The 18,293-nt window shown below is 39.8% G+C and overlaps 1 protein-coding gene across 6 annotated transcripts in view; it reads right to left on the minus strand.

Annotated features, from left to right (window-relative positions):
- vwa5b2 (von Willebrand factor A domain containing 5B2) overlaps positions 1–18,293 on the minus strand; it is a 160,781-nt gene that overhangs the window by 34,926 nt on the left and 107,562 nt on the right. For 4 of the 6 annotated variants that reach the window (XM_060834683.1, XM_060834684.1, XM_060834680.1 and 1 more), the window contains 6 exons: positions 14,831–14,941; positions 10,599–10,801; positions 6,842–6,956; positions 5,251–5,436; positions 3,922–4,135; positions 1,039–1,334 (listed from right to left, as the gene is read on the minus strand). In XM_060834683.1, coding sequence (XP_060690666.1) covers positions 1,039–1,334; positions 3,922–4,135; positions 5,251–5,436; positions 6,842–6,956; positions 10,599–10,801; positions 14,831–14,941 — 1,125 coding nt within the window. The remainder of the gene's footprint in view (positions 1–1,038; positions 1,335–3,921; positions 4,136–5,250; positions 5,437–6,841; positions 6,957–10,598; positions 10,802–14,830; positions 14,942–18,293) is intronic. The other 2 variants (XM_060834686.1, XM_060834682.1) reach the window with 1 other exon arrangement.

Genomic DNA, 18,293 nt, shown 5'->3' on the forward strand with positions numbered 1-18,293 from the left:
AATCTCAAATCTGCATCTTCCTCAGAAAGTTATGAGCACGTTGACTTAGCTCTTTCTTCATCCTTGAGAAATACAACATAGCTTCTAATGCACAAATATACAGAAAGCTTCATGTTTGGGTGAAAGCAATGAAACATATCAACCTTTTCATTTCTAACTTGGACTCAAAACTATTAGGTATCACTGAATGTTCAATGTAATTATCACTATCCATACCCTGGAGGTAACCATTGAATAGAATCTAACTATTTCACTCACATAACTACTGTGTCTATGTCTAAAGGAATAGGTCAGAGGAATTCTTCACAAGTTATTCACCTCCCAAATCTCCTAAGCTGTCTGTCATTCATAAGACACGAGTCAGGAGTATAATGCAATACTTCCCACTTGCCTAGATGAGTCCATCTCCAAAAGCACTCAAACATCTCAACATTGACCACAAGAATGCAGTCTACTTGACTGACACCCATCTACCAGTGTTAACATTCACTCCTCCCACCACTGGCTCCCAGCAGTAGCACTGTGTTCCATCTATAAGATGCAGTGCAACAACCTGCCACAATTCCTCTAGCAAAACCTTCCAACCGAAGAGCTTTGCCACCTGGAAGATCAAGGGCAGTAGGCTCATGGAATGACTGCAAATTCCTCTCCAAGTCAGACACCACCTTGACATCAAATTATATTGCCATTTCTTCACTGTTGCTTGGTCAAAATCCTGGAGCTCTGTTCTTTAGAACCTACACCACACAGACTAGAGTGGATCAAGAGGGCAGTCTCCTGCCACTTCCTCAAAGGCAATTCCAGATAGACAATGAGTGCTAGACTTGTCAGTGATCCCATATATTTATTCCATAAATATAAAAAAGCTACTGAGTGTTGAGGAAATGATTTCACGTACAGAGAAGAGAGTGCAAGCTGGGGTGTAAAGGCTCAAAATTCATCTCACGTTTCAATTTAACAAAGCAACTTCATTGTTACTCATTGGGAGACCGTTCATCATGTAATAATATTAATTAAGAAAGCAGACAATTTACTTACTTTATCATCAACTAATTCAAAATTAGATGCTGCTTTTGTTGGTGATTCCCAGTGCAGCAAACCTTTCTGTCCGTGATGTGCAATGTTTTCCAAACCATACGGGAGGGATGTTGTTCCCCTGTCAATATCCTGAGGCTCTGTAGAGTCACTGCTATTTGAGCCACGGGTAGGTGTACTTTGCACCCCAATTCCTTTATCACTGCAGATGGAACAGTGTGTCAGTTTGTATTGCTCCTGGATGTATGAGGAATGGGATATACGCCTCCGTAAATCATGAAGAGGATCAGTCTCTGAGTCTGAAATTCCAAACAACAGATATGTATTTTAAAAATGATGTCTCTCTTAGCAATGGGCATACTTTTATTCCCCTCTCCCTTGTTCAAACAATGGCATTTTAATTTGGTAACTCTAAGCATTAACTACTTGGTGTGTAGTTTGGCATCTGGTGACAACCTGGTCATAGAGGTTTAGAACTAACACAATCATTAGCAGCAGAGTTGCCAATCTGACACCTGAACTAAGCAGATCTATATTCCAGTTTTGTGGGATACTGATGGCAATTTGCTGCTTAGAAACCGACTCATTGACTCATAGACACTTGCAGCACAGAAAGGTCATTCAGCCGATTCCACACCAGTCAACAAAAATCTGACTACAGTAAGCCCACTTTCCAGCTTTTGGCTCTGGAGGCTTTGGCAATACAAGCGAATATCTAAATATTGCTTAAATGGTGTGAGAGTTTCTGACTCGCGCTTTCAGGCAATGAGTTCCAGACTCCCACCAACCTCTGAGAGAAAAAGATTCTCCTCAACTCTACCTCTTACTTTAAATCTATGCATCATGGTTATTGAGGTTTTGGGTATAAGCCACAAGCCTCATTCCTGAAGAAGGGCTTATGCCCGAATTGTCGATTCTCCTCCTCCTCGGATGCTGCCTGACCTGCTGTGCTTTTCGAGCACCCACACTCTCGACTCTGATCTCCAGCATCTGCAGTCCTCACTTTCTCCTATCATGGTTATTGACCCCTCTACTAATTGTAAAAGTAACTTCCTTCCCACAGTATCTCTGCCCTTCATAATACTACACTCCTCTGTCAGATCCCCTCTCAACCGTTGCTGCTCGAAGGAAGACATGCCCAGCCTAATCAATCTTTCTTCATAGTACAGACCCTCCAGCCCAAGTAACATGCTTTTTTTTCTAGCTACAATCACCATTGCTCAATGCAGGGTCACTTGGTGTCAAGGGAAGAATCTTAGTCACTAGTGTCAGATCCACCCCTCAATAACGAAGCATTAGCAGTTGTTCAATCCTCTGGTGGTTGTCTATGGCCAGAAAGGATTTGAAAATTACTGCCAGGGCCTAAGATATCTCCTAATTGCAAATGTGTTGAAGGTTTTTGGATTTAACTTTTGCATTAGTAAATCATTTTAACACCTCTGAAAATATTGCAAAAATGACTTGGTTGCACAGATTTCTCAGGAATGAACATGGCAATGGTTTCCATAAACTTCAAGCACCTAGGTGAAGAAGTATTTAATGGAGTCAGCAGGAGTATGAAACTAAACATGCGGTGTGACTTAATTGCGTCAGATGTGAATTTTTGATTTCCTGATCACAGGGTGAGATGCAGAGATAATGTCAGTGACACATCTTTGGTATGTTGAGCCTTTTGTCAGCTTGCAGCCATTTCGTATGCGGAATATATATGCATGTCATGGATACTGATTAATGTGACACCGAGTTTTAAATAAAGCTTTACACTCAGGATAAAACCAGCAGTGTGTGGAAATTTTGTGGCACCTTGTTTAAAGGTGGTGCAAACCACTTAGCTTTGTGCACTTGTTTGTAAGGTTTTCTTTATTTAACTCTGGAGCCAGTGCTTGGAGGTTATATGGAGGCTTGGGGCTGACAAGAGTGTATTAGAGTCAAGATTAGAGTAGTGCTGGAAATGCACAGTGGGTCAGGCAGCATTCGAGGAGCAGGAAAATCGACGTGTCGGGAAGGAGCCCTTCATCAGGAATGAGGGTGGGAGCCTCTGTGGTGGAGAGATAAATGGGAAGAGTGTATCAGACGTTGGGGATTTGAGGGATGGATGGATCTATAGTGAGTTTGAAATATGGAAAAGCGGAAGAGGAATCTAGGGGAACAAAGCTGGCAGGGTCAGAGAAAGGAAGGAGTGAAGTGATGGACCTGGCATCTTGGGTTTGTGGGAGGGAATCAGTGGTCATGTGGAGATGGTAGGTCAACATAAGAAAGTAAACAACTTAAAAGGGAGTGTCAGTAGAATCTAAATGTGCACCTATCTCTTCTCAGGGTGTTGGCCAACAGGACTATGAGCGAAATTGATCAATAAGAATATGGCCCATATCCTAAATATTCTCCAGCAACAGCTAAAAAATCAGTGAGTGAAAGCACCAAAGCTTTGCTCAATTATTCCCCCAACAAACTCCTTGCTTCTTTTTGCTCCAACTTCAAGCTACCATGGGCTTGTGTCATGGAAATGTGCACCCACTATGCACTCAAACTATAAGAAACACAAGAACACCAAAAATTCAAGGCAATTGCATTTGGGAGAAAATGCTATGGTTCCTGGAGCAATTAGATAGAGAATGGGATGTACCCGTAAAATACAGGACAGTTGGTCACCCTGCTTTCAATGGGGGAGCTCTTCCTTCTCGGGAGATTGACAGCCACCTTATTGTTTGATCTTTTGATAACAAAGCACCCATAGTGAATGAAGAGGAAATGACCCAGACCATTCTGTACTTTGAATTCAAAAGACAACCTGAAATTGAGGAGCTTCTACATGAAGGTAGGATAGAAAAAAAAAATGAAGGATTAAAATTGGGTGAAAAAAGAGTCTGATGTCCATATATACCTTACCCTTACATTTTTCATTCTCCTCAGTATTAGAACCTGAAAACTCTATTGAAATCTCACGAGAAATGTCCTTTAAGGCTTGCTCAATGTCATTCTTTTCAACCGGGAAAGATGGTTTGATTCCATCAGTCAAGATTGATGTAGAAGACTCATCTTGAGCCTGAAAAATTGAATTGGTTGACCCTTTTAGAGCTGTTTTAGAGATGTGCTGCTTCACCTAGAGTAGAGGGACAATAGATTAACTTTTACTTCTCAGGGTTAATGTTACAGATTTATACATACATAGAACTAGTAAAGTTTCTCTTTGTTTTCATGTCGAATTGTTTTAGCACTGGCATTTTGTTTCTACTGAAGCATGGCAAAGAAAATCAACTTCAACAGAATATGTTATTTGAATTAGAATCAGGAATTGCTGGAAAAACTCATGGTTTGGCAGCATGAGTTTGTGGAGAGAAAGCAAAGTTAATAGTCCAGTATCTTTGTTCACAACTGATTGTAGCTCAGGAAAGGTCTTTTACTCAATCTAGTCTGCTATATTCGCTGCTTATAATGTGGTCTTCTCTACAATAGGGAGATGAAGCGCAGACTGGGTGATCACTTTGCAGAATACCTGCTTTCTTTCTGCAAAAATGACCCTGAACTTCAGGTTGTCTGCAGTTTCAACACACTGCTTTATCCCCTGGCCAGCATCTCTGTCTCAGGCTTGCTAGAGTGCTCCAGCAAAGCTCAGAGCAAGTTGGAAGAACAACACTTTGTTTTCCACGTGAGAACTCTGCAATCTTTTGGACTCAATATCGAGTTCAATCCTTTCACCTGAGCACCTTCTCCCAAGTCCTTACCCCAATCACTACACACCAGGCCTTGTCATCACATGGCCTGCTATTATGAACAACCCATTGTCAACTACTAATGCCTCCATTTGCAGGTATTGATTCTCCCAGGCTGACCTTTACCCATTCTTATGTCTGCCAACTGTTTTTCTCTCTCTGCTCTCTGGGCTCTTTCTCCACCTATCATTTACTTCTTTCTCTAACCCCATTACCACATCTTCAGTATATATGCCTAACTTCTCCTAGCTACAATAAATTCTGAAAAAGTGTCACTAGACCTGAAATATTAAGTCTGCTTTCTCTCCACAGATGCTGCCAGATCTGCTGAACATTTTTAGTAATTTCTGATTTTACTTCTGACTTCCAGGATCTGCAAATCTTGTTTTTTTTTTATGTCTTATGAATTACACAGGCGTTCTGAGTCTCAATTACTGTCACAAACTGCCTCATATACACATAATATTTCTTACACACACACACACACACACACACCTTGACTTACCACATTCTTCTTCCTCTGAAATCCAGAAAGATCATAAATTACACCATAGCCATTCAGATGGTCCCCTGGATACAAAGGTCCAATTTCACTTGGAGAAAGGAGAACTTCTAAAGTATCTGGGAGATACCATTCAATGGTAATGTCACTCAGAGCAGGCTCAATAGCTTTCTTTAATGATTTCATTAACTGTTGGAAAAAAGATTATAGAATAAACATTCAATTATACCAGCCTAAACTCTTTACTGATACACAGCAGGCACATAGTCTGACCCACAGTGCATACCCAAAGACAGTCAATTTCAGTATGTTGGGATTTCGTTCCATTAAGAATTGGTCTAGTGGGGATTGAATGTGTAGCAAATTGTTGTACAATACAGCTAGTGCTCTCAGCCTATGATTTAATAGCAGATATGTTTTATTAACAGTCTGAATAAACCCTCCCTTTTCCCAGCAATACAAGTGTACTATTGAGGGTAAATTTGAAGAGCATAGTAATAAAAATGGTTGCTGAAAAACTTACGTCATTAGAATGAGAACTAATAAGCCAAAATGTCAACAGTAATTCCATGGTAACAGTTGCTTGTTATGACTATAATTTTGATTCAAGACCAGAATTATCTTATTGAAAAAAAAAATCAGTTGCTAAATATTAAATACCTAACAAAAGAAAGAGCATTTCATCAACTTTATTTTGAAATACTGCTGGAAACTTATATTATAATAAGTAGATATACCTTATTCTTTGAATAAATATTGCACTAAAACACCTGATAGCCGAGGAACGGCTTAAAGGAGAATGAAACCCTACCTGAGGACAGTATGGATTTCATTATCTGTGTATTCATCTCTTTATTTTCTGATTCATCATTTTTAATTCATTTTATGGTTATGGAAAAGTTGTGAATAATAAAATAATTTCAATAAATTCAGTTGACAAAATGCCTATTCTTTTAGTTAGGTATTTAATATTTAGCAATGCCATTCTGTTCTCATAACCAGGGCAAGAATATTTCAAATTGGAGATAAAGTTAAGTCAAATGGCTACATGCACAGGTGCTAGACTATTTAATCTAAATGTATATGAAAGGAGGAGGAAGCTAACAAAGATTAATTGTCAGAGAACTGCAGGAGTAAGCTGCGAGGTTGCAACTGTAACTCTGCTTTTGAGCTGCATGATCGACCATGATCATGAAGAATGACAGAGGATGCTTAAAGGAATGGGTGTCCTCCATCAGCTCCTATTTGCTATATTTCCATGAAATACAATTATATTGTCAGGTTAGACCAGTACAGTGAAATTCCAAGTATATTAAATCAGATTTAAAACAAAATAACAAAACTTATTTGAAGCTTTATTGTTAAATCAAGTTTCATTGCAGCAAACTGCATACTCAGAAAGTTATTCGACATGATCTAGTACTTAGACAGCACAAGACTTATTAATTTGAAGAATTTGGTCTAGAGCAGGTGAAAAATACATGATGTAATGAAAACCAAAAGAGATATATACAGACTGATCCAAAATGGCCAATTGCAGAGTCAAAAGTACCACAGTGCATGTGAACATTATTTATGATCATCAGCCACTTACTTTTGGTTGTAGTCGTTCACCTTCATTGAAAAATTCAACAGTTCCGCCTGTAGCCTTTGCAACACCATGCAACAACCGTTTGCAAGCATTAGGTCCCAGCCCATAACTGAAACATCTAATGAAATATTATGTTAAAATTCTGGCATTATAAATATATCCCTTGTTATAGTTTATCTTTAAAATATTATAATGAAGCAAGATGTCAATATTAGTCATGAGCCAGTTAAAATGTTTAGTTAATGTTTGAATGTGTAATGTGATTGACAATGAACTATGCCATCACTTTAATCTCTACAAATTAGCGTAACAGAACTAATTTTGCTAATAATGTTTTACTTGGAATCAGCAGTTAACGGATGATTGTTGGACCCCAACTTAATAAATATCCCCAGTGACAAGTTTTTGTTTAGCTTGTTGTTAAAGCACATGGTGAGTGCATGATGACCTTCCCAACACATCTCTCTCATATAACCAATTAATTAAAGGTACATTGTGAGCCAATAATACTAAACACTAATTGGATAAAGCTCCATGAATCATATTGAACAGTTTGGATCACTGCCAAACAGCAGGCAAACTGTAATAAAATACTTTACCACTACACTGTAAAAGAAATGTTTTGATTTTAAACAAATATCTGAAGCAAAGGTTTGTATTTCCTCAGACACAAGCTGTTTTTATAACCTCTTTCAATCTGTGCTTTCTCTTCACTTTATTTTGATATTAGAATTATAGATGACAATATTCATGCTTACATGCACAAATATGTTATGTAGCCTGCTGTCAGAAAGTAGTTTATTTTTTATAAGACCACAAGTAAACATTTTGACAAATCCAACTGAATGCATATATTAATCAGTATGAAATATCGGATTTTCTGATATCACTCAACTTTAATTAAGGAATGAGCTTTTTTCTTTAGTTTATGAAAATCATATAAGGAGAAGCTGGAAATGTTTGAGTGGAGCACTCAGTTACAATGTAATCTTGGTAATTTAATTTAATTTGCATTAGAAATTCACAAAATGGCCAACCTCATAAAGAAGAGATGATTGATTGTCTTGAAACTGTGTGTGTACTCCATAAGGAATACAACACAACTGTTCAGGAGTCCATCTCCTTTTTTTCTTTCCTCAACTTCACTCTCTACATTTCTAGAGGGTGATATTCAAGTTAAGGGTTTAATATTACATGCACCCACCAGGGATGTCTTTGACAAAGCCCAGACAACTGCTTCCTCCCTACCCCACAGCCCACCTCCATAATACAGAGTGAATGTCAAAATCATTACCAAATGTAGATAATTAAAGTTTAATCGAGGTTGCTAGAATTGATAGCAATAATGTCTTGTCCAAGCCATGGACAGGTGGACATGGGTTGCCAGGCCTTATATTTTGTAAGTGTTTAAAATGGCAGTAAGAATGCCAGTATAATTTTGGATAGGATCTTTTGCCCATTGGGGTACCCATCTTCTCCTAAGAAGATAACACCCTCCATGCTTTGAACCATCTGTACTTCAAAACCCACCCAACTGCCCACCTCAATACTCTCCCTACGGTAGACAAACTCTTCATGTCCACTACCACTTTCACTCTAGAATTGAAGGCTATTTTCTTCATGGGACTGCCTGTTTCCACTACCAGGTTCTGGCACTTCCAGGACCCTTGGCAAGCTACTGCTAAGAGTGAGAATTACTGGGGAGAACTCCCACTTTCAATCTGTTAATGTTGCCTGCACATTATTGACCAACTTGTAGTTGGGGTTGGGGGGGGGTGGGAAATAGGTGATCCATCCTTTCTAAATCTCTGAATCTCATACCTACCTTAACAAAGTAGGTATGAACTTCCTTCCATTTCCTGTAAAGACTTTGTTCCATTTTCCTAGCTTTTCTATCTTCATCACATCTGTTCTAACAATTCTGCCTTTCTTTCCTGTGTTTCTGACTATGTCTTTTCCCTCAACAGACGATTCTTTTCCAGCGCAATTGACAGGTTTGTTCAGATTTCAAATCTCACCCCTGACCCACTTTCCTAGTTCCACTTGTTCTAAAATTCTACTCAACCAGCTTTCACATTCAACATATCTTTTTCACCACTTCCATCACCACAAATGTATTGCTGTCACCAAATATGTTTTCCTATCTCCTTCCCTTTCAGCATTCCAAAAGAAGTATTCCCTCGATAATTTTTGATCATTCCCCAAACACAAAATTCAATCCACAGCACCTTTCCATGCAAAAGCATGAAATGAACAACTTGATCTTAAATGTCTTGAATCTAACCGTTAAGGCCCTCAAAGAATCCTTCCAGGTGATTTACTTGTGAATTTTTCAAATAAGTAGATTGAATTCACTTCTCATAATCAGGCTCCTCTACTCTAGGAAGGCCAAATCCAGAATGAGCGACCATTTTGTGGAACACCACCATTCAGTGCAAAAGCACAACCCTGAGCTCCCAGTCAAATGACATTGTAATTCTCTGATATATTTTCACTCTGATCTCTCTGCCCTCTGCCTCCGACACTATTTCAATGAAGCATAAACATAAAGTTTTGTAACAAAAGCTCTCTTTTCGAGTTAGCATTTTACAGCTTTCCAGATACAACATTGTCTTCAACATTTACAGCACATGGCTTCCGCTATCTTGTTCAGCTAGCAGCTGTTAGTGATATCTCCACTATTCTCAATTACACTTCTGCTAGACCATCTACTGCTTCTTTTACTTGTCTGATTACCATTGCCTTTTCTCTTGTATTATCATCCCTCTGTTGCCCAATGTGTTTTGCTTCCTAATGTATCACAGATATTCCCTTTTATTCTTCTTCCAACATATCTATTTTCTCTCCTTCTGTATTTGCTTAAAACCAGTTGCTTATCTGTACTTTTCTTGTTATGATAAAAAGCCATCAATTGGAAATGTCAAGTCTATTTATTTCTTCACAGATTCTGCTGTATTTGCTGAGTTATTTACAGCATTTTCTGGTTTAACTTTTGATATTTTTATTTGCTTTTTCCCAAAAAAGAGCTTTAATGGGAAGAAAATAAGGTGAAACTTTGATGTCCACACTGAAGGCTGGAGGGGAGCATTGAGAAAACATTCCTTGCCATTGCAAATCTGATTTTTTCATTTTAGCCATATTTTGTTGCATTACTCTCCATTATTCTCACCAGGCTCTCGTAATCTTTTTCAGATTTGTTCATAAAAAATAAAAATAAAATATTTAAAATAAAAAGAATTGTAACAAATTTGCTGGAGTTGAACACTGGAGGATATCTTTGAGGTGTCACACTCTGAGTCACTGCAACAATATCTTTCGCCCTTTTGCATTATATTTTCCTGCAATCTTCCTCTCAGGATCACTTTAGAGTTTATAGCATAAAGATAGCCTTTTGTTATTAATTTTAATAGTTACTGGAAAATGTGTTGCTGGAAAAGCGCAGCAGGTCAGGCAGCATCTAAGGAGCAGGAGAATCGATGTTTCGGGCATAAGCCCTTCTTCGGGCTTATGCCCGAAGCGTCAATTCTCCTGCTCCTTGGATGCTGCCTGACCTGCTGTGCTTTTCCAGCAACCCATTTTTCAGCTCTGATCTCCAGCATCTGCAGTCCTCACTTTCTCCTAATTTTAATAGTTAGCCTAACACAGACACAATGGTTTACACATGCTTAAGAAACGATTAATACAAATCAATCGGTGGTACAAAGAAGCTTAGTACTTCATCTGAAGTAACTTATACATAAAAGAACGATGACAAAAGTACCTTGCAGAATTGGCATTTTTTCGCACCAGCTCGATAATCTTCCCAGCATGTCTGACTGTGGCATCCGTCAAAATAAAGAGCTGTCTTGGGTAGCCTCGACGCATTGGTTGCTTGAAAATCCAGGATAATGCGCCAAGAATATTAGTGCCACCCATGTCAGCCCTCATCCTCTGAATATATTCACACGCCAAACATAAAGTCTCCTTCAAACAAGCAAAAGAAGTTGTTAACCAGAGAAGACAGAAAACTTGGGCAAGCTTATGGAAGAGGAATAAAAACACACAGTCCAGTACAGCAACAGTATTTTTATCTAGCAATTTTAAAACTGATCTTGTTGCACAGTGAAAATGCCCCTATCTTGGATCCAGCTGGCACGGATTTAAATCCAGAGGTGTGTCGTCACATATCTGAACAGGTTGATTTAATTTATTTTTAGCACGTTTAATGTAATGAACTATTCTAAAGCACTTCAGCAGCATCTTGCACAACAAAGTACGACATCAAGCCACAGAAATGGTTATTAGTTCAGGCAATCAAAGGTTTAACCAAATTAAGGTGTGCTGATCAGTGGTGAAGGAACTAAAACCCAGGAAGCTAATTTTGTGAGAAGGACATAGTTTCTTCAGGTAGCGTTTGTGTGAATGACTAAGCAGAAGTAATTCCCCACCCCTGATGAAAGGCTTTTGCCCGAAATGTTGACTTTCCTGCTCCTCGGACGTTGCCTGACCTGCTGTGCTTTTCCAGCACCACACTAATCTTGACTTTGTGTGAATGAATGACTGGTGTGAATGTAACATGAGAATTGGACACTAGTGTATAGCAATAGAATTTTGCCGCTATTTGATAACTGATCCTATTAATCTGCATCAATCTAAAGTTGACTTTTTTATATCGCCTTCATTTTTTAAAAGATTGTTTTAACATAATATTTGCATTTCAGCTTTTGAATCATTTACGATATTGTCGATATTTTTGAAATAAATAGATTGTATCCCTAAAAAAACACCTAGGATGCTCATGGTATGTCAGATTTAGGTGAGGGCAAATACATTGGAGAATTGTAGGGCTGGAGGAAAATACAGAGGTAGGGTGCAGCAAGGTCATGTAGAGACCTGGAATTAAGCATGAGGGATAGTGTCCAACAGTGTAATTTTTAAAAATTTATTCATTGATGTGAAGTGGGAGTCTCTGGTTTGGTCACCATTAACTCCCCATCTTTAGTTGCCCTTGAGAATGTGATCTTGAACTGCCGGAGGGAATTTCGGGATATTGACCCAGCAACAATAAAGGAACAGTGATATATTTCTTAGTCAAGATAGTGACATGCGTTGAAGGGAACTTGCAAATGGTGGTATTCCCATGTATCTGCTGCCATTGTCTTTCTATATGGAAGTGGTCACGAGTTTGGAAGATGCTGTCTAAGGATCTTTGATGAATTTCTGCACTGTGTCTTGTACATAGTACACACTGCTGCTATTGAGTGTTAGTGATGGATGGAATGGATCTTTGTGGATATAAAGCCAACCAAGTGGACTGCTTTGTCCTGGATCTTGTCAAGCTTCTTGACTGTTGTTGGAACTGCACCTATCCAGTCAGTGGGAAGTATCTCATCACATTCCTGACTTGTGTCCTCTAGATAATGGACATGTTTTAGAGAGTCAGGAGGTCAGAATCATCGGTGACCTTTAAGCGGCAATTGGATAGGTACAAGGATAGGTGCTTAAGCTAGGCCAAATGTTCGGCACAACATCGTGAGCCGAAGGGCCTTATCTGTGCTGTATTGTTCTATGAACTATGTTCTATGAGGTGAATTACTTGCCAGGATCTGACCTGATTTTGAGCCACCATGTTTATGTGGCCAGTCCAGTCGAGTTTCTGGTCAATGATAACCCCAAGGATGTCAATAGTGGACAATTCAGTGATGATAACACCATTGAAAGTCAACGGGGAATTGCCTTTTACTAGAAATGGTCATTGCCTGGCATTTGTATTGTGCAAATGTTACTTGCCACTTGTCAGCCCAAGCCTGGATACTGTCCAGATCTTGTTGCAGTTGAACATGGACTGCTTCAGTACCTGAGATGTTGCAAATGGTGCTGAACTTGTGCAATCATTGGTGAATAATATTCCCATGATGACCTCATGATGGAGGCACGGTCATTGATGAAGCAGCTGAAAATGCTTGGGCCTTGGATATTGTTCTGAGGATCTCCTCCAGAGATATCCTGGAGCTGAATGGCTGACCTCCAACAAGCATGCCATTCTTCCAATGTGCCAGGTATGTCACCAAGCAGCAGAGATTTTGCCCCCTGATACCCAATGATTCCAGTTTTGCTAGGGCGCTTTGATGTCACACTTGATCAAATGCACTCTCACCTCCTCTCTGGAATTCAGCTCTTTAGGTCATCTTTGAACCAAGGCTGTAATGAGGTCACAAGCTGAGTGGCCCTGGTGGAACCCAAATAAGGCTTCAGTAGGCAGGTTATTGCTGAGCAGGTGCTACTTGATAGCACTGGTGATGACACCTTCCATCATTTTACTGAATATTCAGAGCAGATTGATGGCGTGCTTATTGACTGAGTTGGATTTGTCCTGTATAGAGAACATACGTGGGGAATTTTCCACATTGTCTGGTAGGTGGTGGTGTTGTAACTGTATTGAAAGAGCTTGGCACTGGGAGTAGCAAGTTTAGATGCACAAGCCTTCAGTACTATTGTTGGAATGTCATCAGGTCCCATAGCCTTTGCAGTATCCAGTGACTTCAACTGTTTCTTGGAATCGTATGGAGTGCATCAAATTGGCTAAAGACTGTTATCTGTAATGCTGGGCACCACAGGACGAGGCTGCAATGGTGTTCAGCCTTATCTTTTACACTGATGTTTTCTGGATTCTTCTATCATTGAGGATGGGGATAATTGGAGACCCTCCTCTTCCAGTGAGTTGTTCACACCATTTATGACTGGAAGTGGCAGAACTGCTTTGCTTAGATCTGATCTGTTGTTGGCTCCTTTGTCTATCACTTACTGCTTATGCTGATTGGCATGTACCTAGTCCTGGTTCGTAGCTTCACCAGGTTGACGCCTCATTTTTAGGTCAGCATCCGCAAGGGTATTTAGTGAATGGGGCTTAAAATGATTGGATATTTGATCCCAAGCCAAAACATCATGGGTCCTGATCAGGTATTGAGCTAGATCTCAGGTGCAAGCAGTGCTTCAAATGACAATCAAACATTTCATTAAGCAGGGACCATAGTGGCCCTTCTTCAGCAGGCATTGAGGTAGAAAGATCAGACTCCGTATTAGCTTCTCAGGTAACCAGGCAAAAAGTTTAAAAAAATGTTTTTTTGAAAAATGTTGTTTGCAAATGTCAAAATTTTTACTATTCTCACCCGGACTGCAATTGTTCAAAGAAGAAGTTGGAATTTTTCCATTATGGATGAAAGGAAAAACAGGAAAATTCCTTTCCAAGCACATCACTGATCATGCTTGGATATGTCACCTTCAAGATAAGCTATGCTTTTTTGTCCAGTAGCTCATGAATATATAATAAATAAACTATTAATATTTGCTGGATAATTTTCAGATGATGAGATTATTTTAATGAAAAATTAGAAAATGATTGATTATTTCATGTTGTATAAATTAAAAGTTCTGAAGACACATAAGTTTAGTCAGCAGACCTTTTTTACTTATCTGCTTCATGATTTTAGAAAGGCGTTCTTTTCAGAAATGTGTATATTTTAAAGCTGCATTTTCCTATTCTTTGTTTAATATAATTTTACAACATTTTGTTAATGGATTAATTTTCTGAAGTGACATTACAGGATAGTCAAATTCTTTTGGTGTGCAAATACAACTACTCTGATTTATGAAACCCACAACAATCTACCAGTTTGTATAGATTTTCAATAAGCCAACTGACATGTTTATCATAAATCTGAGGGTACACTGCTTTCATCTTCATACAGGGACAAATCAGAGACTATCATTTCTAAATAGAATAGGATTTTTGCAATATATAAATCCAATAACTTCAGAGTGTAATAAAGCTTTTGCTATGCACAATGTTATCCTAAGACAAATAGGAAATCAAGGGAGCAAATAGCCTTTTATTATCACCAGGTTTATCACAAGTGTGCTGCTAAGTCCCCACATGACACTGACCAAAGATAATGGAAACTAAAGGTACTGATACCACTTCTGTACTCTCATCTGGGAACTGGAAAAGCTTACATCATTACACGGTCGGCTGGAAGAGAAGAGCGTCCGCACATTTGAGCCAAAGCCAATGATGTTCAGTAATGTTCCAGGTGGTAAACTTTTAATGACAACTACCATGGCTTCCTGGAAATGAAGAAAATGGAAAGCAACGGAAATGAAATCAGTGCCATGAAATGATCACTTCTCTAAAAATTGTATATTTAGACTTTAACTTATCAAGTAAAGATCAAATGGTTGATAAACAATCAGTGGACGCTAAAGTCTTTTATATTCTGTTAAAAATGTGATAACCTCGTAAACAGTTGAACAGAATGACTGTCCATGCCCCACAATGCAAACCATTGCTTCCCCCAGTCCAGTATCTCTGCTTTCAACTTCAATGAGACTCTCATTGTTCCAGCTACTCAGCTCCGAGCTGGTGGTTGGCAGTGTTCCCAATCCTTCCCCGACCAGCAACCTCTTTGTGTCCTCTTCCCAACAGGGGCATGTGGACACTGGGGAGGGGAAGGTGGTCTAAGAATTAAGGGGTCACAGGGAATGAGGGAAGTCAGAAATTGCAGGAAGGTGTTGATTACAAGGGATGCAGGAATTACTGGAGGAGATAGTAGCTACAGATCCATTAAACTGATGGGAGAAGAGTGGTGCATGAGATTAATGTAAATAATGAAAATAACAATAAGACAGTAGTTAAGGAAGTTAAAGTCTAATTATAACCATTAAATCATTGTCAAAAAGCCCATCTTGTTCACTAATATCCTTAGAGAAAGAAAACTGTTGTCATTTTCTGGTTTGGCCCACATGTGACTCCAAACTCACAGCAATGTGACTGACTCTTAAATGCCCTCTCATATGGCCTAGCTAGCCATTCAAATATACCAAACCACTGAAAACTCAAAGCAATTAAACTAGACAGACTACTTTTCATTGACACAGACATTGGAAATAACAACAGCAAAACTAGCCCTAATGACCTTGCAAAGTATCCTTATTAACCTCTAGTGCTAAAATTGAGAAAGGTACCTTATGGATTAGTCAAGCAACAGCCTGACATAGTCATATTCATGGCATAGTATCACACAATGTCCCAGATACCACCGTCACCAGCTCTGGGTATGTTCTGTCCCACCGGCAGGGCAAACCCATCTGAGGACGTGGCAAAGTGCATACAGTTAGGAAGCAGATGCTCTGGGAGGCCTCCAAACTGGCACTGGACCCCATGACGTACCTCATACCATCAGGTCAGACAAAGGTAAGAAACTATTCTACCAACACCTACCAGTCCACCAAAGCTGATAAATCATCCTCATGATCTACACTACTGGGGTGTAGAATGTTGTTCCCCAGCCATAGCACAATGTGATTACAAGAGTGGCTTGGCAGCACCACTATTGATAGAGTTGGTTAAGTCCTAAAAGACATACCTGCAAGACTGAGTTTGTGGCACATGGTGAGGGAACCAACATGATAAAAAAGCTTTGTTGATCTCATCCTCATAAACTGCCTGCCACAGTTGCATCTGTCCATGACAGTATTGGTGGTGACCACTGCACAGTCCTTGTGGAGATAAAGTCTCATTTTGACTTTGAGGATATCCTCCATTGTGTAGTGTGGCAGTACAGTGTTAAATGGGATCCTTCAACTCAAGACTAGGCATCTATGAGATACTGAGGGCCATCCTGGGCAGCAGAGCATTATACTCAAAAACAGTCTGTAACCTCATGCTTTATTCTTCCATTGCCATTAAGCCAGGAGATCAATCACAGTTCAGTAAACAGTGAAGGCAGGCCTGTCAGGAGCAGTGTCAGATATAAGGTGTCAATCTAGTGACACTACAAAACAGGACAACTGGCCTGAAAACAGCATAAGTAGCAAGTAACAGACAAAACTAAGCAATTCTACAATCAACAGATCAGATCGAAGCTCTAAGCTGATGCATCCAGTCATGAATGGTGGTGGATAACGAAACAACTCACGAGAGAAGGTGACTCCATAAATCCTCAATAATGGGGGAACCTAGCACACCTGTGCTGAAGATAAAGAAGCGTTTGTAATAAACTTCAGGCATAAGTGCTTAATGGATGACCCATTTCAGCCTCATCCTCATGTGGTCTTGAATCACATTTGCAAGTCTTCAGCTGATTCAGTTCACTCCACATGGTATCAAGAAATGGCTGGAGGCACTGGATATTGTAAAGACTATGGGGACTGAAAACATTCTGGCAACAAAACTGAAGACTTATTTTCCAGAACTTGACATGACCTTAGCTAAACTGTTCTAGTGCAGCCACAACACTGGCATCTACCCAACCATGTAGAGAAAAGTACACAGGTATTCCTTGTACACAAAATGCAGGACAAATTTAAGCCAGTCAGTTACCACCCCAACAGTTTATTATTGATCATCAGTAAAATGTTGGAGGGAGTCATCAATAATGCACTCAAGCAACATTTGCTTTGTAATAACCTGCTCAGTCTGAGTTCTGCCAGGACCACTCAATTCCTGGCCTCATTACAGCCTTAGTCCAAATGTGGATAAAAGAGCTGAACTCCAGAGGTGAGGGGAAAGTGACAGCTCTTGACATCAAGGCTGCATTTGACCAAGTGGAGCTTTTAGGAGCGCAATCAAAACTGGAGTCAAATATCATGCTGATTGAAGTTATACCTACCACCGAGGGCTAGGACAGAAACCATCATCCCCATGTCCCTCAATGCCCCAAACCCAGCACATCCGTTCCAGTTCCATCCCTGTCCCCGAGCACAGTGGCCTCTCCTACAGTCTGAGCACTATGGGTCCTCCTAGAGTCCCAGACCTTGTAAATTGCCCTGATCTACCCTACAATCAATATCATTTCCTCAGACAAATAGGCACATGGGAACCACCAGCCACATTTACCATCCTGGCTTGGAAATACATCACCAGCCCTTTAGTGTCACTGGGTCAAAATCCTGGAACTCCTTATCTAGTAGCATTGTGGTATACTTGCACCAAATGGACTGCAGCACTTCAAGAAAACAGCTCACCACCATCTTCTCAGGGGCAACTGGGAATGGGCAATAAATGCTAGTCCAGCCAACAATGTCCGCTTCCCATAAGTGAATAAATGAAAAAAAAATTAAGATGGAAGTTCTCATTAGTTCAGTGACGTTGAATGGTTGCAGTTGTGGAGACTCCAATAGCACAGCTTGATTAAAGCAAAGAATCACTAACAGCAACGAATCACTAACAGCAACTTCTAGAGCTCCATGTTTAGATTACCTACAATGTGGAAACAAGTCCACACCAACCCTCCAAAGAGTAACACACCTAGACCCATCTCCCTCTAACTAATGCACCTAACACTATGGGCAATTTAGCATGGCCTCTTCACCCAACCTGCACTTCTTTGGAGCACAGGAGGAAACCCACACAGACATGGGAAGAATATGCAAACTCCACACAGTCGCCCATGGCAGGAATTGAACCAGGGACCCTGGT

The sequence above is a fragment of the Hemiscyllium ocellatum genome, chromosome 13 (assembly GCF_020745735.1).
Source record: "Hemiscyllium ocellatum isolate sHemOce1 chromosome 13, sHemOce1.pat.X.cur, whole genome shotgun sequence".
Taxonomy (NCBI): Eukaryota; Metazoa; Chordata; class Chondrichthyes; order Orectolobiformes; family Hemiscylliidae; genus Hemiscyllium; species Hemiscyllium ocellatum.